At 38.8% G+C, this 27,468-nt stretch overlaps 1 protein-coding gene and 1 pseudogene across 2 annotated transcripts; both read left to right on the top strand.

The window, feature by feature from the left end:
• On the top strand, window positions 1-10,401 carry LOC142949600 (TBC domain-containing protein kinase-like protein). 2 transcript variants are annotated; one of them, XM_076091331.1, is made up of 12 exons: window positions 3-342; window positions 2,450-2,662; window positions 3,176-3,248; window positions 3,535-3,649; window positions 3,769-3,842; window positions 4,557-4,698; window positions 4,832-4,892; window positions 4,985-5,046; window positions 5,555-5,773; window positions 6,698-6,748; window positions 6,833-6,916; window positions 7,215-10,401. In XM_076091331.1, exons 2-10 carry the CDS (start codon window positions 2,470-2,472, stop codon window positions 6,731-6,733), a joined length of 975 nt encoding a protein of 324 aa, XP_075947446.1. In that variant the 5' UTR covers window positions 3-342; window positions 2,450-2,469; the 3' UTR covers window positions 6,734-6,748; window positions 6,833-6,916; window positions 7,215-10,401. The 2 variants fall into 2 exon arrangements, with proteins under 2 accessions (XP_075947445.1, XP_075947446.1); XM_076091330.1 differs by having other exon boundaries at window positions 1-342; window positions 5,555-6,748.
• Window positions 10,402-12,345: 1,944 nt separating this feature from the next.
• On the top strand, window positions 12,346-19,058 carry LOC142949601 (polyunsaturated fatty acid lipoxygenase ALOX15B-like; annotated as a pseudogene).
• The last annotated feature ends 8,410 nt before the right edge of the window (window positions 19,059-27,468 follow it).

Below are 27,468 nucleotides of genomic sequence, written 5' to 3'. Positions count from 1 at the left end.
GTCATATCTTCTATAGATCGGACACCGTCGCAACATGTAAGGAGGCAACGGATAATGCCTGTGTGTAATAACTCCAATGAGAAACCATCTTTTTTTTTAAATACGGAAAAAATAATTCATGAACAACCTTGTTGTTGTTTTTGAAATAACTCAGTTTGATTTAAGTTCCATAATCGTTATGTTTTTTTTTTTTTCTTGTCGCAGAATAATGACGTAATTGGTCACGTTCACTCAGCTGTTCCCATCACATCGCAGAGGCAGGAAAAGATATTGATTTCAAATATTTTAATACTAATTTCGAGTTAATTCCGACGACTTGGCCATACAGCTTTACCATTAAGCGTAAGTAGACTCGTTTTTCTGATGTCATGCACATTATATTATTGTTTTCCTTTGTTTGTTGTTAACATTATTATCATAACATAGCTAAGCTCACACGATGGGTTTATCTGCAGCATCACTGGGCACATTGTGCCGTTTGTTTCCGAAGTTAATCTACAGCTGTATACTGTGAATGTATTACTTACATGTATTACTCACTAGTACTTGCACTGACAGTGTCAACCTGTCACTTCCTGTAATGGTGGTCTTTGCCTCAGCCACCGTGAACATAAACATGTGACGTTAAGCAGTTGACATTTCATTCATGTTTTTAACACCGGATGCTATGACATAAATGAGAACATGATGGTGATGATCAGAATGTTCTGCTCATTAATACATGTATATTATCACATATGTATTCATCAATCTCCTCAAAAGCTGCAGTAGAATAATGTCTATGATTTCTGGAAAGTAGTTAAGGTTGCCAATAACACTAAGATGCCCTTTGCCATCCAACATTGATGGGGCTACTGGTTATAGGGATATTTAACAGTGTTAAGAATGACACATTTAATATTGGTGATGTTCCTAATGATGTTGGTGTGTGTATTAGACCTGAAGAAGTGCTGTATGCCATTGAGAATTGACATTGAACAAAGCATGTGGCCTTGACCAAATAACAGCAGAACATCTGAAGCATGCTAGCAATAGAATTCCAGTGTTAAAGTTGCAATGTGTTTTTCTGGATTGTTACTGCATGGCGTACTTCCTGACTCTATGCTGACTGTTCTGTTAGTGCCAGTAATCAAAGATAAAACCGGTAAAATATCCAGCATTGACAATTACCGACCAATTGCTCTGGCTAGCGTACTTTCTAAAGTATTAGAACGAATTCTCCTAGATAGGCTTCAAGAATACATATTAACCACTGATAATCAATTTGGTTTTAAAAGTAAACATAGCACAGACTTAATATGCACTGAAGGAAGTTGTTAGTAAGTACAGGAGACATAACACTACAATATTTATGTGTTTCCTGAATGCATCTAAAGCTTTTGACAGAATTAATCATTATAAATTGTTTGTCAAACTACAAGAGCGAGGGGTCCCTCCATATTTGATTAGGATTTTGCACTTTTAGTATTCACATCAAACCATGCTATCAAACCATCCTAGTGACCAATGGCGTCCGACAAGGTGGAATACTATCACCTGCTCTTTTTAATCTATATATGGATGATCTTTCCAAAAAGTTAAAAGAGTGTAAAACAGGATGTATGGTGGGGGAAAGTCTTATTAACCATCTGATGTGCGCTGATGACTTAGTGGTCCTGTCTCCTCATAGCGCTGGTTTACAGCAATTGCTCAGAGTCTGCTGAGCATGGCGTGCAGTATGACATCAAATTCAACTCTAAAAAGAGTGTTATCATGATCGCTAAAACCAAGGAGGATCAGAAGCTACATTTTCCTTTGTTTTTTATGGGAGGCCAAGAGCTAAATGTGGTGCACAAAATTAAATATTTGGGTCACATCATCAGGAATGAGTGATGATGACGATGTGCAGCGGCAGTGTTGCAAACTGTATGCACAAGCCAATATGCTGGCACGTAAATTTCATATGTGTACAGAAGATGTTAAAACAGCTCTCTTTAGAGCCTACTGTACTCCACTGTATACAGCCCACCTGTGGTGCAGTTATAGTAAATCAAAAATGAAGAAGATTCAGGTGGCATTTAATGATGCTTTCAGAATCACAAGCTTCCAAGATGGACAAGTGCAAGTCATATGTTTGTGAGTCGTAATGTTCCCACCTTCCATGCTGTGTTGAGGAATTTTATCTACAAATTTAAATGTCGATTAAATGACTCAGAAAATGTAATTATAAAAGCCTTAACTGATCAACACAAAGTGATACAAGGTATTATTCTTGTTTCTGGAAACATTGGTACAAATGTCTGTATGTTTTTAACAACGAGTGACTTTTTTAACTACAATGATTGTACCTGTGTCTTGATGTCCTCATATTGAATTGTATTGTATTTTATATATTGTTGTTGTATTTGTGTTTGTTGCTATATGGACTCATGAGTCTGAAATAAAAGTTGGATATATCTCCCATCATCAGTGCTTCAAGCCAGTGGCAAGATGAGGCCCCTGAAAGACGCCCAGCTGGGGGCCTTCACCTTCTTTGCCTCAGCTCTCCCTCATGATGTCTGTGGGAGCAATGGCCTCCCTCTCACTCCCAACTCTATCAAAATCCTGGGACGTTTCCAGGTCCTCAAAACCATCACTCACCCCAGACTCTGCCAGTATGTGGACATGTCCAGAGGGAAACACGGTACGACTCTTCTTACTTTATTGCATTTGATTTTATTATATATTCTGCCCTTTATGTCTACTCTCACTGAGCTTTTCCAAAACATTCCCTTGATTGTACTCGGGCAAACAAAGTAGAACCTGGGTATTTATTAACTTTCCAAGCTGGTGGTTTCATCCTCTTGTTCTGTGTGGAATACATGCAAGTCTGTTGTTAATTCATATATAGCTTTGTATCTACAAGTGGTGAACAAAATAATATAGTGTAGGACTGCATTGTATTGTTGTCCAACAACACAAGTTACCATTTCAACATGTTGTCAGCTGATTACATCTGGGGAAGTACGACCCCAGTTTAGTCCCTGGTTCCTTAGGCTAGAATGCAAGTTTAGTTCATGGTTCCTCAAAAGGTTCTTGATCCCTTGGGAAAGTTCATGTTATGTTTTGTACTGCATTACTGTAGAGGTATCAAAAAGCATAAATACATGACATGTATCTTTTAATCTTAAAAGTGTGTTTTCATCTTGCTCTACAGAACGGCTGATTGTTGTTGCTGAACACTTTGAAAGCAGTTTAAGTGACTTCCAAAAACAGGGGAAAACAGCCAGGTGAGATTTTTATTACAGTCTATGTGATGAACCCACTTAGTTTCCTACCTTCACTTTCACTGGTGAGCCGTTATCAGTTAATTATTAAAATTGTATCTGACGGGCATGATGGAAATACTATGCATGGACCTTGCTATCTACTGGCTGAGGTTAGGTTTGCAAATTATAAACAGTGTATTTAAATGTCTAAAAAGTGTTGAACATTTAGATAAATTGTTTGTTATGTCTTTTCTCTGACCCAGTCACCAATTGGTTTGACACCCTGTCGGGTATTTGTTTGTGTTAGCCCAGAGAAGGTGCTGCAGATAGCCTATGAGGTCCTTGAAGGTCTGGAGTTCATGAACAAACACGGTATGGTGCACAGAGCCCTCAGCGCACACAATGTGCTCATGGACTGCAAGGTAAAATTGTGCTGATTTTTGTATGTCTACCTTTAAGTGACTGAAAGTCTGTCCAATTAAAAGACAATGAAATGATTGCTTAATGTAACACTGTCACTGTAATATACTTTTCTTCATAGGGGAATGTCAAGCTGGCAAAGTTTGGCCTTTATCACATGACTGATCATGGGGCCGATGTAGATTTCCCCATAGGGTACGTCTTGTTCTCCTCATTCATCACAGCGGAAGGTCCATTAGCGCTCTGGAACTCTTCAACTGTTGGCACTGAGCTATGTGCATGTCTGTTCAGGGTCAACGTTTCACTTGTATCTGTTTGCTGTTAGTCAAATCATAAAAAAAGGTAATTGACCGTAACATTGATGCATAATGGCTCATTGCTTTTTCATAGAAACCAGCTTTTGGGGCATCAAAATAGCTTCCTGGTTTAGAAACTGTAACGATCGTTGGACTTTTATCCTAATCCAAAGGCCTTTGTGTTCTACCAAGTGTCTCTGTGTAATATCCTTTTGCAGATTAAAAAGAGGAATGATGGCACATGTCTCTCAATAACATCTGGATGAAAATATGTAATAAATGTAACTGTCAAACAGCTATGCGTATTCTTAGGAACACCTGAATATACATCACTTAATGACAGAAATGTGAGCAATAGCATCACTTTTCATAGAATATTTTTGTTAGATAATATTATGTATTCATTTATAATATGGAGTTGACATTATTAAAACCTAATAACTCAACAACGCTGACAAATGAATGAAAAGCTATGACGGGATGTTTCTACACTGAGCTGTTGAACCAGTAATTCATTATAGTGTTTGATCTTATAGGGAATGCTGGATATCCATATTATTCAGAGAGGCTGAAAAAGTGATGTGTCTTATCTGCTCTGTGAACATGACCTCAGGTACCCATCATACCTTGCTCCAGAGGTGATCGCTCAGGGCTCCTTCCACCCCAGTGACTCTTCCCATGATGAAGCTCCTCTGCCTTCAGGACCTAAAACTGATGTCTGGTCGCTTGGGGTTTTGTTGTTTGAATTATGTGCAGTAAGAATCCTTCAAAAAACATCTTCAGACAAGAATAAGACATTCAAACAAGATTTTTTGATGTCGTTTGGCCTGAACTCCAGCTGTATGGATCATTTGCCACATCAATTCTAATGCTGTGAATCAATTACAGGGTAGACGACTGCTGCAGAATATTGATATTAGTGAGAGATTGAAATTCATCCTAACCTTGGGTAAGTAAAAAGGACATAATTAATCAAAGTGCTGAGCATTATGCTCTTTAATTTAATTAGGCTTACTCTGTGATATTGTTTGTCATTCTCAGGTTGCATAGACGACATTGTCACTGTCCTTGCTGAGGAACATGGTTGCCTGGATGCCATCAAGGTGAAGTCAAAATCATTGTCTGCCTAGATCTGAGTTAATAATAAAGACAATAATAAATAAAGACATTTTAATGGTGTTTTTAAATGAAAGAGCTTTTAGACGGAATTAGGTCGCATTATTGACATTACAGTATTATATAAAACAATATCTTATTTTATGTTTTCACTTAGCAATAATACAAAGTTCTTTGCCTAATTAAAATGTCTAAATTGAGAGTTTTCCTGATTTAGATCAAGAAATATGTGATAAAGCTCTGACGGAGCATTTGTCGACAACTTTACTTGACTTAACAATTACTGGAAATACAGATTTTATATTTTCCATTAAATTAGAATTACACACTTAAAGCTTTTTTATTTGAATGTATTCAATCAGACATCTAGTCCCACTTTAAGTTTTGTGTAAGCACTACCTAATCTTTCTTGACTTTTTCGTGGGATTATTAGGAGTTTGAATGGGACTTGTGTGTATTGTGTGTACTGGAGCTAATACGCTTGTTTTTTTACAGGTGCTGCCTGAAAATGTCCTGGAGTTATTAAGGAAATGCTTGACATTTCTTCCATCCAAAAGTCTTCCAGGCCGACCCCTGCAGACCTGCTGGGAGACCCTGTGTTTAGTGGCGTCTCGTGCCTCTACACGCCCTTCAAGAAGCCTGTTAGTCTGTTCTCCTCCTCTCTGCGCTGTGCACATCTGGAACTCCCAGAGGACATCAGTGAACTCTGCAAAGGTCTTCCCGAACTTTGCACAACTGCACATGCAGCCTTACACTCACACGTACACGCTACATACACACCAATCACCCGTCAACCCTTCTTCCTCTTGACTAAACATTACATTTTTCAAAGCTGACTTGATTACCTTGAAGTAGGTTTGTGAAGCATGCCGGCATCAATATTAATAATAGTGGCAGTATTTAGTGTCAAAAGATCTAATTGGTGTCCTGTGAGATTTTTCTTTGATATTTGATAAGCCTTTAATTCATGTTCTTGAAAGCATCGTTCATTTGTATTCTTGCTCCTACTTCTTATTTCCCCAAGTTGCACTTATTTTAATTTGTTCCATTCTAAATTCTGTGAAACATACTATTTGTAAAGCAATCTGAAAATAAACAGGACTAATTACAAAATCCATTTAAGACACACTGGTGACTTTTTGTGGATAGGGATACATTGTTAGACCTCAGTTTCACGTACGGTCCTGTGGTTCATTTAAATAAAGTGACTCCACAAAGACAAGAGCTCCACAATAAACATGTTGACAGCACGATATAGACTGATTCCTCTGGGCTCTTTTATTTTGGAAGAAATGTTCTTAGATTTACTTTGTTTGTTTTATATGTTGTAGGCCAGATTAAATTACATATTTAAAATGTATATTTAAGTTTTGTCCAAACAAGATTCCACTTTCATATGAGTCAACATGTCTTGATGTCAGGAGATGATGTTACATTTCTTGTTATTCTTTTTGTTTTACCCTCTGTTGCACCCCCCAACCCCCTCCTCCTCTGTTTGTGTTATTCCTTACTGTACTACACATGCCCGGACACTAGATGGTGCTCATGTCACATCTTGGAAATTCCCTTCCTTGCCCTCAGTTACAACCATGTGACAGCAAATTTGTATTATAAACTGTTTTCTTCCCATCATTTCAGGTTTGGATTCACTGTGTGCCCCATTCCTCTACTTAAACTTTAATAATGAAGGTAATGAATAATAAAGGTTTTTATTTCTACTTTTCGTTTTTAGTTTTTTGGCTTCTTTTCATATTTAACTTGTCCTTTTTACAGCCCTGGCATATGCCTGCATGTCTGCCTTCATCCCCAAGTACTTGTACAACTTTTTCCTGAAGGACAACTCTCATGTCATTCAAGGTGAGATATACTAGACTACACACTCATTCTGCTGTTTTGCACAGCAATACAGTCTAGTGATTTTAAAACGTATCTTTTGTGTTTCTCTTGACATAAATTACACACTAGCTCAAGATTACTTGTCTCCACCTAAGCCATCCAGTGTTTTTGAGCTAATGTAGTCAACTGCCACTGCAAGTTGAATATTAAACATGGTCAGCGCATTCAGCTAAGTTCAAAAACAAATTATCAGCGGCTGGCACCGAGCATCGGGCCCTCAGCTCAATGTTGATTACATTTTGTCTACTCTCATCTACAGAAACACGGCTGACGATCTTTGATCCACCAAGCCGCGGCTCTGACCTTTGAACCGATGAAACAACAACTTCCGGCCCCACCGGCGTTGAATGCTCTCAACGCGATTGCAGCAGTATGAAATACACAGTCATTTCTACACAACATTAACGATCTCGGTCGTTAATCTCTGCGATTATTGAGCATACACACCACGTTAAATGACACAGTAACTTAAGCAACACAAACAAGATAATAAACACAATGAACTAATTAAGCCCAGACACCTTAAGTAAACCTTACTATGAGATGGTCCTTCTGAGCTACTCATGTCTCAGGCTGCGCAGCTCTGTGCGCAATAATAATACTGTCTGTGGCCGAGAATTTCTTCCGAAGTCAAGGGAATTCTCGTCCTTGGAATAAGTCGACTTGGTGGAAAGAGAAGTGTTTCCTCTTCCTCTAAAGAATCTGTTTTCTTCACTTCTGCAGGCAAATTGTCTGCTTCCTTTTCCAGGATGCGAAACAAAAACAAAACAAACAGTCTCTATTCGTCCAGCGAATGTAAACTGAAGACCCAGGCTTTCTTTTAAAACAGCAACGTTGTGTTCGTGCTTCCTTTCCCTGACGGGGTCAGAGGGATAAGTGATGCGTTTAGGGGTGCTCAGGGGTTTTGTAGTTTGGTAGCTGAGCCACAGGGGTTCCTGGGGTGTCTGTGGGCCTTGACCAATGGGGTCGCAGTGTTGATGGTTTATTGCTTTCGCATCTAAACATTCCTTGGACCTTGCTCTTATCTGAAACTCAGATCAGGCTGCAGATGTATCTGCAAACTAGGCAGGCCAGATCCCTTTGTTTCAAAGCACATGGTCAGATCCCAACAGTTGTAAATCACATCATGTGATGCTGCTCAGCCAATCAAATATGTGTATTCTGAGTTTCCCGATTTGAGTGAGATTTACACAGACTGGGGAAGAGATGCGGAAACAGAACAAAGAGTAAGAGAATTACGTGAGTCAGAGAAGTTATTTCAAATGGCGTTCTCCAAAAAGGGAAAAGTGGTCAGTGAGACCAAAAAGAATGGACAGACTCTTACAGGTTAATTCTTCCTACCGCCAGTTTACAACCAGTGTGTCTCATGTGTTCAGAGACCGTGGCGATTATTAAAAAGCGGTAATGTACGAGACAAAGCATAACTCTTTAGCAAACGTACCTACTCGGTCCGTGTACGTTTTGATAGTCTGTTTTATCGTTCAGTCGAAAAAACGGGAATACAGAAATACCATATTCTGGTTTTTCGTTTCAAATTGAAAACGGAAATGGGCTGTCGTATTTCCGTTTTTGGTGTCTGAATTCAAAAACGAGAAAACCAAAGTCAAATAACGAGCCAAATTTCGTTTTTGCAAATCCCTTTTTTGTTTTTTCCTTTAAGACGAGATGCAAAGCACAACAGGTAACCCGGAAAGAAGAATATTTCAAAATAAAAGTGAAGGCAATAGAATGACCGTATGCAATAAATTATTATAGTCTATGATGCAAGCACATAACAGGGTAACATTAGAAGAAAATACATTAATGAATATAAATAAATAATCCTGGACCGATGGGAGTGTGTTAGCAACAGTAGTTGACTACATGCGATTTAATATTCATTTATCCATGTACACAGTAAGAATCAACTTTTCGATTAATCGGTGCATTCTTTGATGCAATACAGTTCGTAACATAGTTTAATCAAAGTCATTTTTGTGTTCACAGAAATCTTGCTGTTGGCACTGATATTTATTTGTCCTCTGTATTGTGCTGTTGATTTAGTGAACGCAGAGTGTAGCCTGTAAGGACACGCAAAGTAAGTGTTCACATTTCTACCACTAGACAGCAGTATAAGTGTATAAACCATCGATTTTTTATCATATTTACCTGTGCCTTTGTTAATTATCTAGGTTATTGATACAGATTAATTTAATGCTGATTTTTTCATTTGATGTTTATAAAATGAATAAAATGACTTCAGCTTTATTGCCATTGAGTTAAGTTTGACTTTAGAATGTTTTCAAGTTTTTCCCTAATCTCACAAAACAAGAGCAAAAACAAGATTAATTGGTTCCCTTTTCTTCTTTTCTTCTTTGCTGCCATGTTACCGGTCTCGTGACCCCTCAGGTTGATCTCTGGAGCTGTAGGCGGATGCAGACCGTCAGGCTGAATTGAGTTGGGAACCAATGCAACAGGCTACCAGCTCTTTAGCATGTTGGACACACCAGCATGACACTGTCTCGTAAAATTAAGTTCCCATCCAATAACACTGGTCTGCTGTGGGAGGAGGGCTGTTGAAAACTGTTGAAAACTGCGACTGTAATATGAGAGAAAAACATGTCCCTCGAAATGTAATTGAAATTGCAGTTTAATGATATTGGAATGTAATTTTGTAGGAGAAAGGAATGTTTCGAAATGGGTTATTTATAAAGTCAAAGGTCACATTTTGTCTGAGTACACTGTGTTGGCCTTTATAGTGGTTTAAATGATCAGATCCCCTTCCAGGTAGCAGGTGCTTGTGATTCTATACAGGCAGTATGACGCGTCTCCTTTAAATACAAATTTTGGAATTTTATGTACTTTTTAGCTTCCAAGTCAATAAAGTCAATCATAATAAAGTCAATAATCTCGCTTCGTAGTTCACTCCTCTGGAAGAAGAAAGACTACACAAACACACAAGAGGCAAAACTCAAGCCCACCATTGACACAGATAGGAGAAAGGAAACACAACGAGTGAGATCCAAACATCACTGGCCTTGGACCAAGATAGCTTCAGGTCTTATGGCAGAAATTCAGAGGTTGAGCGTGGGAATGGAATTAAAGGTAACCAAGGTGTGTTTGATCTGTTTTGACATGGCATTTGGAAAAATATCAATTCTTTGGAATATGGCTCCCAAAGGTCACGATTGCACAATGACTAACCTGCTGGAAGGAAAACGGCCACAGGTACGAGGCCTGATGTGATCAAAGAAATCAGGCGCAAATCAGGATCAATCATAAAAACATAGTCCAAAGTAATATGTAGTTGCTGTGCCTCCACCATTCTTTTAGTGTATGGATAATATGCTGTGTGAAAAGTGTTCAAATTACCTGAAGAAAACAGGAAAAAGAATGAGACTTTTTTTTGGATCAATACCTGAGTGTGTGTCGGTTCCTGTGGCAAAATAAAAACTTGATGCATGCACTACCATGATTACATACCTTCTTTCAGTGGCATTACTAATTTACTTGGTAATTGTTTCCAAAAGAATATTAAATAGTGCAAGAAACTTTTGATCGACGATCTCAAGGCGAAACACTGATCATAGGCTACAACGGAGCAGGTTAGTTGTGCAGCATAAGTTACCATTGTGATCTAGCATGGTTAAAAGAAAGCCACCATCCTGACATTTAAAACTCTGCCTTTAGCCTCAACATAGCTCACTACACCAACAATCTCGCTTCGTAGTTCACTCCTCTGGAAGAAGAAAGACTACACAAACACACAAGAGGCAAAACACAAGCCCACCATTGACACAGATAGTAGAAAGGAAACACAAGGAGTGAGATCCAAACATTACTGGCCGTGGACGAAGATAGCTTCAGGTCTTATGGCAGAAATTCAGAGGTTGAGTGTGGGAATGGAATTAAAGGTCACCAAGGTGTGTTTTATCTGTTTGGACATGGCATTTGGAAAAATATCAATAGCACATGAGCTGTGGAGCAAAGAAGCTTTTGTGCTTGATTTGGCAGGAGTTTAGACGTTTAGTTTTAGAATACAAATTAAAAGTTATCAAGGTTTGGCAAGATATTATATTATTTTCTTTGGAATATGACTCATGGTTTGAGTGTGAGAATGACATTAAATGTAACCATGGTGTGTTTTATCTTTGGAATATGTCTCCGACAGGTAATGATTGCACAATGACTGAGCTGTTGAAAGGTTAATGACAAAAGGTACAAAAAAACATTTGTTTAAACATGACCCAGACAGCTAATGATTTATTATTTATATATAATTGCATTACTGGCAACCGGTACGTTGCCTTGGACACTCTGGTGAAGAGAGGAGCAGAACTGATCACCACCTGGTGGTGAGTTGGATCAGATGGCGGGGAGGCTGCCGGACAGACCTGGGAAACCCAAATGTGTAACGAGGGTGAACTGGGAACATCTGGCTACAAGGTCTTCAACTCCCACCTCGGGAAGAGTTAGGGACATCTGGGAATATTGGAATATGGCTCCTCCAGGTAACAATTGCACAATGACCTGCTGGAAGGATCATGGCAACTGGTACGAGATCTGAAGTAATGAAAAGTAAAAGTAAATAACCAAAGGTTAAGACCAAAATATGACTTTTATGTTAGGATTTAAAGGCCTCAACTGTTTGATGTAAGCAGGAAGGTCATTCCAGAGGAAAGGAAAGGACAATCTCTTATTAGTCCCGCAGTGGGGAAATTTATTCTCTGCATTTTAACCCATCCCTGTGGGGCAGCCCACGGGGTTTCAGTGTCTTGCTCAGGGACACTTTGACACACGTCTCAGCCAAGGATCGAACTGCAAGCGGTTACCGGACGGCCTCTCTACCCAGTGAGCCACGGTCACAGTCTCTGTATCACTTGATTCTGCACATTTCAATAAAGACAACGTTGTAAAAAGTGTAAAAAATGCAAATGGGGCAGATAAGTGGAATGGTAATTGTCTTATGCTGCGTTCACACCAAATGCGATGCAAATTGGTGTGAATGCAGCATTAGACAACATCATTATTGCCTCATCTTCATGTTCATACATGTCCAACATTCCATCACCAGAAGTAACTATTTACTATTGATACTGACTCGACACTCCCACAAAACTGTGTATAAAATGAGAAATCAGTGTTGATTACTTGAAGACATCAAGAGAACAGTTCATCAAAGGAACTTCTTGATCTCATAAACAGGTAAGAGAGACGCTTCCTTAAATGATTAAAAAAATTAGACTGTAATAGATTGGTAAGGAAAAAAAACATTTGATGTTAGTTCTTATATCTTTTGCTCATGCCATTTTAATTGTGATACGAGTATGTTAAAGTTTCTTTGCACGAAGGTTCATCTGGTAACAGTTAACCTGATCAGTACTTTATTATTTTTCTCTCCCCACCAGGATTCCTCTGCTTGCCAGTGTGAAAATGGTGGATTATACAGTGACCGTATACACTGGCGATATCGCCTATGCCGGCACTTTTAACAATGTCTATATTAAGCTGGTGGGCACAGATGGGGAGAGTGCATGCACCTGGCTCATTAGCTGCAAAGGGCCTTTTTCCTTCGTCAAAGGAGCAGTAAGTCTGAAATATCCTTCTCTTAATGTAGAACACTCTTCTTCAACTTCAGATTATTGAATTGAATATCAATTTAGAGAAGCTGATGTAAACCCTCGTCAACTCACAATGTGCAGCAACAGGATATGTGCTGCTCTGTAACTCTTTAACTTACGGCCTCAAAGGTGACCAAAGCAACAAAAAAAGTCCATATGAGCTCCCAATAAATATTATATTCATGCATTGTATACATTTTATTTTGTCCATCCTTCTACATTCAGTATTGTATGCTAACTATCGGAATGTTACAGTTCACTTCTTGGTCAAATATGCAACCCATTTCTGTCATTACTCCAGGTGTCCAGTTGTACTGTGTCCTGCCCCCGTCTCCATTGGAAAGCTGGTCCTGATTGAGATAGAGCAACATCCTCTCATCTTCTTTACAGACTCTTGGTTCCCTGCCAAGATGGAAGTGAAATCCCCTGAGGGTGACACCTACAACTTTCCCATCTACCGCTGGATCTCTGACAATGAGGTGCACCGCTTCAGAGAGGGAACAGGTTTGTGTGAATTAGACTTGTCAGACATCCTGTACGCTGTTCACTGACCATAGAAGACAAAATAAGGAAATGCTGGTCTATAAGGAGGCTGGAGTAACAAACTCGTTGTATTTATCAACGATTTAAAACCATGTTGAAATTTCTTTCTTCAAGCTCTGAGAGTCTTTGAAGACGACCATCCTCTTGGCAAGTACAGTCGGGATCAGGAGCTGGTGGAGCGAGAGGAAGACTATCGGTGAGCAATCAGAGCTTATACACTTTTTAACTTCATGCATCCCAAAACTAACATTCATCTACACCCTTTTGGGTGAAAATTAACCACCATATGATACTGTTACACTTGCCAGGGTTTATTGAAATGTATTTTTCAAAATTGCAATTTTGAAGTCAAGTATATAATGCTTACATATTAAATTAAAACTGCTTATACACTGGTATCTGTGCAAAGTTCCTCATTACTCAGCTCTTCTCTATTTACCAGTTGGGATGTGTATCTAGAGGGAATACCCCACTGCATGAGGTCAGAGGGTCCTCTTGATCTGCCTGATGAGGTCCAGTTCTCCTACACCAAGTCAACAGAGTTTCTTTCCACAGCAGCCAATGGGTGAGGTCTTCAATTCTGTCAGATATCTATCTATGTAACTGTACCTGCCTATGAAAATGATTCAAGACATAATAATAAAGTTCATTTATGCTTTTATTTTCTAGGCTGTCTGACCTGCAACTGACCGGACTTTCTGAATCCACGGAGAACTGGCCTGATATGGATACTATCCATCGGGTGTCCTGCTCCAAACTAACTGACATATCAGGTACTATCATGGTAGTTTAATGAAATATTTTTACTGTATGCATGATAGTACATTCAACTATGTTCATTCGGATATACATGATGCTACCTAAAACATGTTATAATTGTTTTTTATTATTTAACTTAATAAACAGGGAAAAAATGTCACAGAAGGAATCCATTAACAGTATTTAATTGCATACAATCAAGACTTTGATACATAATTATAAACCGTGTCCAACCATGTCTCTGACCGCACTCTGCAACACATTGTTTCCCATTTTCCAGTTTCACATACAGTGTAGAGTGAAGCTGATAACTGTGATAGAGGAAGATTTTCTAGCACAAAATGTATAACTCAATGAAGTTCAACTTTTTTTTATAGAATATGTCCAGAAACTTGGAAGGAGGACGCCTTCTTTGGCTATCAGTTTCTAAACGGTCTGAACCCCATGTTGATCCAACGTTGTTCAGTCCTGCCGATTAACTTTCCTGTCAGTGATGACATGGTCTCCTTCGGTTGTCATCGCAGCTTGGCAGATGAAATTAAGGTGAATGTCTTGACTTTGATTGATCTTAGAGTCATATTTTGCTCCATGACATGTTCAATTTGAAAAAGCATGTTGGACTTACATTCAGTTCCGTTCACTTAGTATAATTAATATTCACACTGTATGCATGTGAATACAATTTTAAACAGAAAGGAAACATATTCCTGTGTGACTACAAGCGTTTGGATGGGCTGAAAACAAACACCATCAACGGGAAGAAGCAGTACTTGATGGCTCCCCTCGTCCTGCTTCACAAAACACCTGATGATGAGATGGTGCCAATTGCTATTCAGGTGAGATTAACACTCAAATATCTTATTGTGGTGATGACTCTACCAGGACGGACAGACATGCAATACTATAGATGTCATATGTACAGAGAAGACAGAAATACCTTTAGTTAAATTACACAAATAGAGTGCAAACATACTGTATATGAATAATGTGGATCAGAGAAAAAACATTATATAAAGTCTTTTCATTGCAATTGCCAGATTGCCTCCCTTTTCCCTCGGCCAAAAACATGAGAATTTAGGCATTAGATCATTGAAGTCGGGATTCTGTTCTGAAGTTGACCCTGTGCTCTGACATGGGATTCAAAGAATTTATGAATTTGCTCTTAGAGATCTACAGAGTATCTAACTGAAAAGCAGATGAAACCTAAAGTAAACATACAACAATTTCAGAAAATCCTTTAACGTTATTGACCACTACTGGTAATATATTGAATGGATTGAATTAACCACACCTCCCTTCCTTCTCCTGCAGCTGAAGCAGATTCCAGCAGATGATAATCCCATCTTCTTTCCTACTGACTCTGAGTACGACTGGTTGACGGCCAAGATTTTTGTGAGAAGTGCAGATTTCAACGAGCATCAAATCAGCGTTCACCTGCTGCGCACTCATTTGCTGGCTGAAGTTTTTGCAGTGTCACTGCTGCGCAACATGCCCATGGTGCATCCGCTGTACAAGGTAACTGAAAGGGAGAATACGGAATTTTTACTGGAGTTGTCATTTATTCAAGTTGCTGATTTTTGTGTCTTCCAAAGATGATGAATCATAATGTTAGTGTGTATATGTTTAAAAAAATGTGACACGGCTGAATGGTATAGAAGCATCAAGATGTGTGCTTTGACGTTAACAGAGTTTTCCTCTTTCCCTCAGCTCCTTGTACCTCACACTCGCTACACTCTACACATTAACAACTTAGCTCGAAGTTCTCTAATATCTAAGACTGGATCTTTCACTAAGGTACGAAAAGACAAACACCTAAATACCTAAAACAATTTATATATTTTCAATGTCATGTACATTATTTATCTCTAACTATAATCCTTACATATTTGAATGTCTCCTAGTTTGCAGCTTCAGGTGGAAAGGTGTGAGGACACTCCTGAAGAGATCACTGTCCTCAGTGACCTACCGCTCCCTCTGCATACCGGATGACATTGCTGACCGTGTGCTGGGGGATGTACCGAACTTCTACTACAGGGATGATGGACTCAAGCTTTGGGATATCATCCTCAGGTCGTACAGGTGTCCTGGTATTGGAAAACAAGAGCTCTAAATCCTCCCCTCTCTACTAGCTTTTATTATCTTATGTAATTTAGTTGGTTTCTCATAAAGGATTCGTTAAGCTGCAACATCTTATTTTGCACTTTACAAACAGATTCTTTGCATAATTTCTTTCAGTTAGTCCATGTTAATGCAATATCCGACAAACAGTTTAACTTGAAACATATGCTCCATAGCAGTCACCAGAGAAACTGCTGCAAGTTCGACTAACAATGCCTTAAAATATGACAATTCAGTAAATGAGTGATCTGCCTCTTAATTGAGTAGATGGGCAGTTGGCTGTAAAGTTTTCTGAATGAAACAGCCTGAACTACTTTGATAGAGAACTTCTGTGAGATTAGAGAAGGGGCATCCCTACCCTTCAACATTTAAGGCTTCAGTTTCAATAAAAAGCAATCATTAGTGTGGTTGACACAAAGACAGGTGACGTCTGAATGTAATAACTTGTATTATGACAGAGGGCACTGTAATGGAATTACAGAATTTGAAATATAAATTTATTTTCGGGTTTAATTAAAAGGAATAATTCAACACATACAGAGATACAAGTTTTCACTTTCTCTCCAAGATATGAGAAGATCAAAACTACTCTCATGTTTGTGTGTTAAGTATGAAGCTACAATGAAGAGGTGATTATCCTAGCTCAGCACAAAGACTGGAAGATCTCTCAAAATATCAAAAATAGGCCTCCCAACGCCTGTAAAGCACCTTCAACATTTTATATTGTTTGTTTAATCCTGGTTATTTGTCATCACTGTGAGGTTGCCAGAGAGCCAGAAGACTCCAGGAAGTCCCTGCACCTGGCAACTGTTTACCAAGAATAAAATGCGGCATGTAACTAATATATTTTCCGTTTGTGTATAGTTTAAATTAAATAAATACAATGTGTTAATTAATCAAATTTAGAGGTGCTGGTTGGTATATTTTAACTATATGAAGCTAGCCAGGCTAACTGTTTCCAGTATTTATGCTAAGCAAAGCTGATTGCCACCAGGTTGTAGAGCTATACTTAACGCACAGATATGAGTGATATTGATCTTCTCATCTCACTCTCAACAAGAGAGACAATGGGCAAGTTTCAGAAAATGTCACATTATTTCTTTAAAGTTGTTTGATCTACTGTGTTGAATAAGCTATTGCAGCAAATTCTTAAAAAGAACAGAACTGATCATTCTAAAGAGATGGCCTTAAATTGTCTAACAAAATGTCTTACTACTGCAGTGCGTATTAAAAAAAATGGCTAATTCAACTGGGAATGTGTTTAACAGAACTTATCCACATTTGTCAAAGGTATGTGCATGGAGTGCTGAGCTTCTACTACAAGAATGACACTGAGGTCCAGAAAGACTCTGAACTGCAGAAGTGGATTTCAGACATTTTTGAACATGGATTCCTTTCCCAAGCCTGCACAGGTGGGCTTAAAGACAAGATCAATCGTAATGATGATGAATGTGCACATTTATGAACCATTATATGATCTTAATGCAAACAGAAGTCAAACTTAAATGTTGTCCACCAGACATCTTGAATGCAGTTTATTCCCTCTACAGCCATGCTAGCAGGACTGTGAGGCTGCAATTTGGCACGGTGATGCTTTGAGCTGTAAACAACAAATGCTAACATACTTGCAATGTCAACGCTAACATGCTAACTTTTAGCAGGTATAATGTTGATAAAATCACAATCTTTGTTTACCATGTTAACATGCGAGCATCAGCAAGCTTTTTCTAATCAGCACAAAACACAAAGTACTGCTGAGGCTGTTAGGACTGTCATTAGTTTTAAAGGTATTTGGTCATAAGACAGAGTATTGGACAAATAAAAACTTTGATCTGATAGATGAAAAGTCACAAATCACAAATCACAGATTATTACAGTTCGTCCTGAGGTAAACATGAATGTCTGAACCAATTTAATGACGATCCAGCTGAAAGTTCTCGAGACATTCCTCTGAAAGCCAAGAATGTTATCCTCATGTCGGCACTAGAGGAAAAATCAGTGGATCACCAAAGTCATTAGGATTCATCCTCTGGGGACCATGAATGTCTTTGTTCCAATCCAATATTTCAGTGTGGACCAAAGTAGTAGACAGACTGATACATGGCGTAGCTTCATACTGTATTAATCAGTCATCTGTCAATCATTCATTCTTCACAGTTTGACTACGCTGGCTGGATGCCCAACACTCCCTTCACCCTACAATGTCCTCCACCAACCACAAAGGGGACAACAAGTGAGGACACGATGATGAAGACATTCCCTGCTGTCAATACAACGGTTCAGGGAATGTCCACCGTGTGGCTACTCAGCAGGCAGTCCACTGACTCTGTAAGTGCCCAAGTCTTTAATCACATAAATTAAATTCATGTTTAAGTTGTTTTAAGTTGAGGTCATTTGAGTCCCCCCAACTGAAACTGTACATTACTGTATATTGCCAAAAGTCTGTTTTAAAACATTCTAAACATTTCTTTTTTTAAATGTATCATTAATGTCATCAGGTCTTTCTTGGCCAGTACCCAGTGGACCATTTTAGTGAGAAGATGCCCTGCAAGCTGATGGAGGATTTCCAAGGAGAGCTTCAAGTGTTAAGTGAGGCCATCGCAGACAGAAACAATAATCTGAAGGTCCCATACACATACCTGGATCCAAAGGTGGTAGAAAATAGTGTGGCCCTTTGAATATTAGAAGGTGTGACCTCCACTGATGTTGGCCAAATTCAACACTGCATGTGATCGTTGTATGCTGATTGATTTAACTGAACTAAAAATGTGCTGTTTAAATCATAAGCCACATCTTAAATGCGGGATTTCGTTTATTGTAAACAATGAACAGATTCGGCCGGCTGCCATCGGGGCATGCAACTGAAGAAAAGTACGAACAGTGGAGATCAATATGCTCGGTTAAAATTAATAATTAAATAAGTAAATGTAAACTAATAGGCAAAGCTCCTAGTTAGCTCTAGTCGTATATTTACAAATGTTTTGTATCCAGCCATGTTCTCCTGAAGGAGAATGTCTTTGTTTGTTTGTTTCTTACATGAATTAATGGCTGAGAGGTTTGTATTTAACAGTATATTGTTTGCATCTTGCAATAAATATTAATATGTTTTTGATCACTTTGTGTTGTGTCTATTTGCCTGTTCTGTTAAAAAACGATGTGTTTTGAGACACTGCTGGCCTTTCAATGTCATTTATAAATGCTTTGTAAGGCATAGATAGTCCTCACTTTAGATGAGGTCACACAAAATACTTAATAAATGCTTTATAAGGCATAAATAGTCCTCACTTTAGATGAGGTCACATAAAACACTTTTCTAACGAGTAGTAACTACCTTAATAAATCATGAATTAATCATGAATTGCAGTATTAATATAATATTAACATAGTCCCTAACATTATATATATAAATGCATGAATAATGTACATCTAAAGAAGTTATTCATCATTTACTAACACTTTATAAATTATCTTATTAATCATCTACAACTCCTTAATAATTGGTTTGTAAAATATATAATACTTCATTTACAAATGGGGAATCCATCATTTATAAAGTATGAAAACACAATAATAAAACACATAATAGACGAGCTTATTAATCAAGAGAAAAACATTTATAACTGTTATGAACTGCATACTAATGAATTATTAATGTAGGAACAATGCTTTATAAATGATGAATTAAGTGTTTACTCAAACTTAACTAATGCTTCATAGTGTGTAGTTATTATAAAGTGCTAAGCCAGAAATCAAATAGCTGCAGGTTTAGAATCTGGTTTCTCCTGAAGGTTGTCAATCAATAAAAATGTCAATTGGATTAATTACATATATTATAACCAACAGCGTTTTTGTAAACTTCACCAGGGACGTCATATCAGGACTTCATGCACAGCTAGCGAAGACTAGCTTAATGACCTTGCAGAATAGAATGGCTAATTAGATATGATTTTAGCTGAGATGGATCCAGGACTCGATGCAGAACCTCCACCATCTGCAGCCCCACCACCTAGTCATCTGTGGACGCTGCTGCATCCCTTGCATTCGTGGACTTCTACCGGGATTGATTGATACTGTGTTTAGTGAGGCAAGCGTAGGGCAATTGTAGGAAATTTGGGGTTTAGAAGTGTGTTTTAAGAAATTATAATAGAAGTGTTTAATGATTCATAATTAAGAAATCATAATTAGAAGTATGTTGGAATACATAATTAGAAGATTCATAATTAGAAGTGTTTTAGAATTTGTAGTTAGAAGTGTATCTTAGTAGAATTGTAGCACCTTAATATTTGCTTGTGAAACTTGTGAAGGTTTTTGCCAAAAGTTGCAAATCCTAATCTTTATATAGAATGTTTACCATAGAAGTGTTAAGCCATAAAAGACAGTCATTGAATGTTTTAAACTGTAAAGAATAGTATGTTGGGAGTAAGGGACAGATAGATTTCTAGACAGGCAATTACAGGTCATACCCGTGCGAGGGTCCTGCGAGGAGGAGGAGCCAGCTGGATTTAGCCAATAGGAACTACGGACATTATGGGAGGTTTTTTGAACTATGTAAGGCGGGGGATAAAGAAATTCCAGCCTCTTGCTCCTGTACCACTGGGTGGGTGGTAACGACTTTTGGGGTGAGCAGGTCATATTCGGTGTAACTGTAAATAATGTACTCCACTATGCAATTGTTTTAGCATGAGAGGTATTAAATGCTTTGTTTATAATTGAAACCGGTTCTCTTTGTGTAAGAGGCTGGATTACATGCGGTTTCCACACAGTCTAGAGGTTCCATGAACCTAACACAATCAGTGAGGGGTAGATGATGAAAATGGACTTGAACTGTTGTTAGCTATTGTTTAGATAGGGAAACTCACCCTCGGACTGTTTGAGAGGGATTGTGATTTCCAGGGTATTAATGAATTTGCTGTGAACAGCGAATTAGGGGGGAATTGTAGGAAATTTAGGTTTAGAAGTGTGTTTTAAGATTTATAATTAGAGGTGTGTTTTAGGATTTATAATTAGAGGTGTGATTTAAGATTTATAATTAGAAGTGTGTTTTAGGATTTATAGTTAGAAGTGTTTCTTAGTAGAATTTATAGCACCTTAGAGGTGGGTAGTAAAATGTTAGCAAGTACTTGGGTTATACCAAATATGCTTGTAAAGCTTGTAAAGTTTTTGCCAAAAGTTGCAAATCCTTATCGAATGTATAGTATGCTTACAGTATGTTTATCATAGAAGTGTTAAGCCGTAAAAGACAGTCATTGAATGTTTTAAACTGTGAAGAATAGCCAAGGGTCAGACAGGGATTTCCAGACAGGCATTTACAGGGACACGCAGAAGGAACATCACACCCGCGCCGAGGGTCCTCCAGCTGGCTGATGCGAGAAGGAGGAGCCAGCTGGATTTAACCAATAGAAACAAAGACGGACATTTTGTGAACATTTACGAACTATACAAGGAAATTCAGAGAGGGCATTCATTCTGTTCATCTCATTTCATCCAGCAAGGTAACAAGCTTCCTGGCTGTGGTGTGTATGACTGCTTTTCCGCGCGGATCATATTTCTATATCGATACTGTAAATATATATCTATAGATACTGTAAATAGTGTACTTCACTTTGCAATTGTTTTAGCTTCTGTAGTATTAAATACTTTTGATTATAATTTGAGCCGGCTGACTTTTTGGCAAGGCTGGACCACGTGCGGTTTCTCCCACAGTTTCGAGAGGTTCTTGAACCGAACATGCATATAAACATTTGCTTGAGTCAAAATTGTCTGTGTCCTGCCCCACCTCTCTTGGAAAGCTGGTGCAGATTGAGATGACAAGTCTCTCACACTGTTCCCAGAAGACACCTGGTTTCCCTGCAATGTTTTAACAGTCATCTACAACTTTTCCATCTGTCGCTGATGGCGAGTTGCAACTGTTGAGATATGCAACAGGTTTTGTGGAACTGTACTGATATTGTGCCGTTTACACTGTTACTGTCCCCAACATACAAGAGAAGAAATGGCTAATTTTGAATCCTATCTTTTACTTAACTCGAAGAATCTTTGATGATAATCATCATGTAGGCAAGTACGGTAGAGTGAAGGAGATGAAGCTAAGAGTCCCAACTCTTGTGAATATTGGCAGAACCAGCCCAAATACATGTCAGCAGTATGAACTGTCCCCAAAATTAGTGGTGGGCCAGCAAAGCCTTCTCTGCTGACCTAGAATGAATCACAAAGTTATAGCTATTTTAGAATTAAATTATTTATCAGAATCGGCTTTATTGGCCATGTACGCATACATGGAATTTGACTCCGGTTTCCACTTCACTCTCGATGTACATGCACAAATACACTACCTTCCATCCATCCATTTTCCTCTGCTTATCCGGGGTCGCAGTGGCAGCAGGCCAAGCCAGCTGACCCAGACTTCCCTCTCCCCCGCAACATTTTACAGCTCATTCTGGGGGATCCTGAGGCGTTCCCAGGCCAACTCATTTTGGCCGCTTGTAGCCACGACCTTGTCCTTTCGGTCACGACCCAGAGTTCGTGACCATAGGTGATGGTCGAAACGTAGACCGACCGGTAAATTGAGAGGTTCAGGCTCAGCTCCCTCTTCACCAAGACGGTCCGGTGCAGCGCCTGCTTTACTGCTGCAGCCACACCGATTCACCTGTCGATCTCCCGCTCCATCTTACCCTCACTCGTGAACAACACCCCGAGATACTTGAACTCCTTCGCTTGCGGTAGGCACTCCGTCCCCACCTGGAGGGAGCAATCCACCGGTTTCCGCCAGAGCACCATGGCTCTACATAAATATTTTTTCCCATTACCATATCTCATTGGACAGCTACTGTCTTCCTCTGTTGCCCTGCTTCCAGCACAGCTTGTTTTAAGTAGAGCTTTTATCCAATCAGATTTTGCCCCTATGCTGTCTCTAGGTAAAAAAAATCTGCCTGGAGGCCTAAGGCATTACAAGTGAAACCCTTTGCAGTTTAAATAAATGGGGACGATATTGTTGATTGTCAGTTTTCAACCAATCAGATTTTTTGTTTGACATGTTGGGTGTATTCTTTGACATGTCAGAGCCTTCCAATTGGCCTAGCCACACGTGGTTGGTCAGTGGGCTAGCGTGACATATTGGCCGGTGACGATCCCAATATCTACTTCCTGTCGAGTGGACATTTTCAGAACTAAGGTGTCGTGTATTTCCTGGAGGGAGTGTATAGCGTTACTATGTTAATTTGTCTATTGTGTCGTTTTTATGATATGGTTAATATTGTTCCCTCTGATGTGAATAATATTTGAATGGCCTGTGCTCTTTAGTGTGTGGAGGAATGCGTGTTTTAGCACCGCAGTTTTGCTGAATTGATTTTGACTATGTGCATTGTCCGGTAGTGATGCAGCATCCCGTCATGCGCGTATTCATGTATCTGCACTCTGCAGTTAGTGTATTTGTAGGTGTTGAGCTTTATTTTCACACGAAACAAATAACCCACAGCTGTGGCGTCATGAGGTTATTAGGAGGTGGTTCAACTGTAGTAGGACAGCACTGAAGGCCCAGGTATAAAATACACAGCCCGCCACTGCCCAAAATGTAAGGTTGTCTAAAAAAAGAATACTTCATATTTTGATACTGAAAGGACTGTCTGATTGCAAGCACACTTGGTTTGACATTGAGGTGATTAGCAAAGTCTTCTACGTTTCTCTTTTCTGTCCAACATTTCTAAAAGGTTCTCTGTCAAATAAATGCAAAAGTCTGTTATATTGCAAAGCGTTATTGTAACAGTTAGGGTCAAACCCTGTCAGTAGTTCCTTCCAAAAGTCCATATCAGTACTGTAAAATATTTAATTTATAACTGGCTTGTTACATTTCATTTTTTGTGAGTGTGTGTCCATATCTCAGCTTCACACTAACAAAAGGGGCGAGTGTATATTGCATTTTGAGCTGAAATTGAAATTTTTGATACACATTCAAATTAAACTGGTGTAAAATGAAAAACACCATTGTAATCCACTTCTCAATACAATTTGATTTCATCACCAAATATTCTTTCGGGACATTTTTTTTTATTTTCTGTCTCCAAACAAGAATGATTGAATCAATAATTTTTTCTGAATCTACTGCTATGTGTCGTAGTTGCTTTGCACTGATAAATGGAGCTGCCTGTGAATATCTTGATGTATGTCAACCTGTCTGTTCTGAGCCAGTTGATCTAAGGAACTGTGTTGTATACTCAGTGGTCACTCAATGAGGTACACTTGTGTGAACCAATGCAATACAATTGTTCTGCCATAAATTCTACTTTAATGTCTATAATCGTTTTTTGACACTGCAAGAAAGATGTGATGTTTTAGTCATAATTAAGCCATAGTTAATAATAGTGTTGAACCTGACTACATTATATTCATAGGTGACAATAGGGAGGGAAAAAGTTATTAACACCTCACTATAGTCCACCATTTACTATGACCTCAGTAATAAACATATAAATGACTTAACTCATTTCTGACAATTTCAACAAAACTGAACATTATAAGCTTTGCAGAGGTAGATTATATGGCAGAGCTGTTGCATTAAATTGTCCAGGTGTACAAAATCAAGTGGCCACTGAGTGTATGTTTGTAGAAACAATAGAAATAAATCAGTGATTTGTGCATTTGGTGATTTAATACATTTGCCTTTACCTTGTTTACCTGTCACTGAATTGTCCCTACTAGGTTTTGTATTGTATGTGTCACAGGGTGTGGTGGAGGACTCAAGTGCAGACAAGACAAGACCAGAAGTAGAGTGAAGCAGGTATTTAATGAATGATGAGCTCAGAACAGGAAACTTACAGAAACACAACAAGGAATCCACGGATGAGACAAGAGGCGGGTCAGGTCAGGTCAGGTCAGGTCAGGTGGAAACCGGGAACAACAGTATGTATTTGTTCTGCCATAGAAATTGGTTTCTATCATGTTACAGTTGTTTTTAATAAAACTATCTGATGAATAATCTGGATAAACAGTGTCGGTAAACGCTTAGTTTGTTGTTTTATAGTGTTTTTAATTGACTGATGTTCTCACATTTAAAAGGTGGTTTGTCTTGATTGATGAGCAATACTGCCTTAACACATCATTATTGCATCATCTTCATGTTCATACATGTCCAACATTCCATCACCAGAAGTACTTATTTGCTATTGGTACTGACTTGACACTCCCACAAGACTCGACACTCCCACAAAACTGTGTGTATACAATGAAAAATCAGTGCTGGTTACTTCAAAACATCAAGAGAACATTTCATCAAAGGAACTTCTTGGTCTCATAAACTGGTAAGAGAGACGCTTCCTTAAATGATTTAAAATATTAGACTGTAATAGATTGGTGAGGAAAAAAAACATTTAATATTAGCTCGTATATCTTTTGCCAATGCAATTTTCATTGTGATACCAGTATGTTAAAGTTTCTTTGCACTAAGGTTCATCTGGTAACAGTTAACTTGATCAGTACTTAACCCTTGTATGGTGTTCATTTTTTTGTTACTCAGCAGGTGTTGTGGGTCTGTTGGACCCGCTGTATTTTTGGGTTTTTAATTCAACACAATCAAACAATTTTATGTTAAAATACTCAACAGATGTTTTCTTCATCCCAATTAGAAGCAATATAAACAGCAAATATGGTTAATATTTGCTGTTTAACTTTGTTATATCACATTTACGAATTAAAGTGCTACTCGTTTTTTGTTTTTTTTTGATAAAAATCAAGAAAATCAATTATAATCAAGATATGAGTGGACAAAATTCAACAAATTTACAAATGAAGCAAGGTTGTTCATAACTATTGACTTTTATTTATTTGAATTTCATTGAATTTCATTAGTAATCAGGTCATTTTACATAGCACAACACACAGTTTACATTGAACACATTGAAGACATTACATTGTTGAACACATTGCCTTTTCATACCAGCCTATACAACACCAGCCTATTCAACACATGAGTGGCAGAGTTTTACTGTGTGTGTGTTGCATATGTACTTCTTGCACTTGATGCATGTATATTGCGTCTTTCTGTCCGTCTTGGGTCCACACACTTCGCAGCGTTTCTTTTTGTTGCTGCCGGCCGCAACCCAGAATGATGAAAAGATCATGAATTTTACTAAAACCTCTGTCTCGCAAGGTATGAGTGTCAAACATATACTGCAACAGCATCACACACTTACCTCAGGCTCTGCAGATGGTGGTTCTGTAGGTTGGGTGGATGGGGCACCAGCATTGTCCTCCTGAATCCTCCTCACGGTGGCTGCAGAGGCTGAGGTTCTCGGAACATGCTGTCTTCTCAGGATTTGTGGTTTCACCAGTGTCTTTCCAAGTTCCTCGAGAAAGAGGCGTCTCCTCTGGAGCTTCCCTCTGTTCCACTCTGGGTTCAATGCCATCCAGATGACAAAGGCGTTGTACGCCGAGATGTCCAGTATGTCAAAGAAAATCACCAGTGGCCAGCGTAGGGTCCTCCTCTTGCAGCTGTAGGCAGACACCAGCTTGTCCATGTTGTCCACCCCTCCTTTTGTGGCATTGTAGTCCATGATTATCTCTGGTTTCTGATGCTCCAGGCCACAGATTCTTCCATCCCTGTGCAGTGTACTCATGAGTACCACATTCTTGGTTTTCTTTGGCACATAGGACAGACTGAAGGTACACAGGACCTACAATTTCCACACTTTTATTAGCCCGGGTCCAGTGGACCCGAACACCCTGTATGTAATATAAATGTGTAGGGGGGGGTTACGGTGTGCGGTCGATGAAAATTTTGTCTGATATATGTTCTTCGCAGAAAATAAGCCAAGGCCAATAAGTCTGAGTTTGAAAAAATAATGAATCATATTATTTTTGTTTTGATGAAAAATGAAAACGGGTCCCACAGACCCGAACACCATACAAGGGTTAAGGTGCGCTCACACCAAACGCGCCGCGAATTATTTGCGTCAAACGCCAAATCGCCCCAAACACGTGAGTTGAAATTTTTCAACTCCGCCGAAAAAATGGCGTGATGCTGCGACACGATAGCCTATCAGCGTTGAGATGTTTCTCCTGTCATCACTGACGTCCTGCCGTTGTTGAATCAGGAAACACATACTGTAGCCGTCTCTGTTCACCCAGAGCTCTATGATACCTCATATCAATAGAGACCGGTGTTGGGAACGAAAAGGAGCGTGTTTGAGTTGTCAGCATTTAAGAAAACTAAATTATTGACATCAATAGAATTATTAATGTCAGTAAGATGATTAATGATTATTAATAATAACGGGGCACCACCCTGCGAACAGGGACCAATAACCAAACGATAAACTAAGTCTTATAATTGGTGTTCACGCACAATGTCAATAGTCTGAGTACTATTACACATCCAGAGTGAAAGTGAAGGTTTAAGTTCGAGCAACAGACCACATATCCAGCTATTATCACAATACATGCACAAAGTAATCACAGACAGCTGCTCTTTAAAATATAACAGAGTTTATTAAGTTCCAATAA

This window comes from Anarhichas minor, unplaced genomic scaffold (genome assembly GCF_050575085.1).
Source record: "Anarhichas minor isolate MPS153535 unplaced genomic scaffold, ASM5057508v1 ptg000014l, whole genome shotgun sequence".
In the NCBI taxonomy this organism is placed as follows: domain Eukaryota; kingdom Metazoa; phylum Chordata; class Actinopteri; order Perciformes; family Anarhichadidae; genus Anarhichas; species Anarhichas minor.
The sequence above is the reverse complement of the archived record's forward strand: the minus strand, read 5'-3'. Positions and strand labels throughout refer to the sequence as shown.

What these genes read in the sequence shown, in the direction of transcription:
- LOC142949600 (XM_076091330.1), top strand. Translation starts at nt 2,470, where the DNA reads ATGAGGCCCCTGAAAGACGCCCAGCTGGGGGCCTTCACCTTCTTTGCC. An exon ending in ATGTGCTCATGGACTGCAAG is followed by an intron (nt 3,650 to 3,768) that starts GTAAAATTGTGC and finishes TTTTCTTCATAG; the next exon opens with GGGAATGTCAAGCTGGCAAA. An exon ending in TGTTGTTTGAATTATGTGCA is followed by an intron (nt 4,699 to 4,831) that starts GTAAGAATCCTT and finishes AATCAATTACAG; the next exon opens with GGTAGACGACTGCTGCAGAA.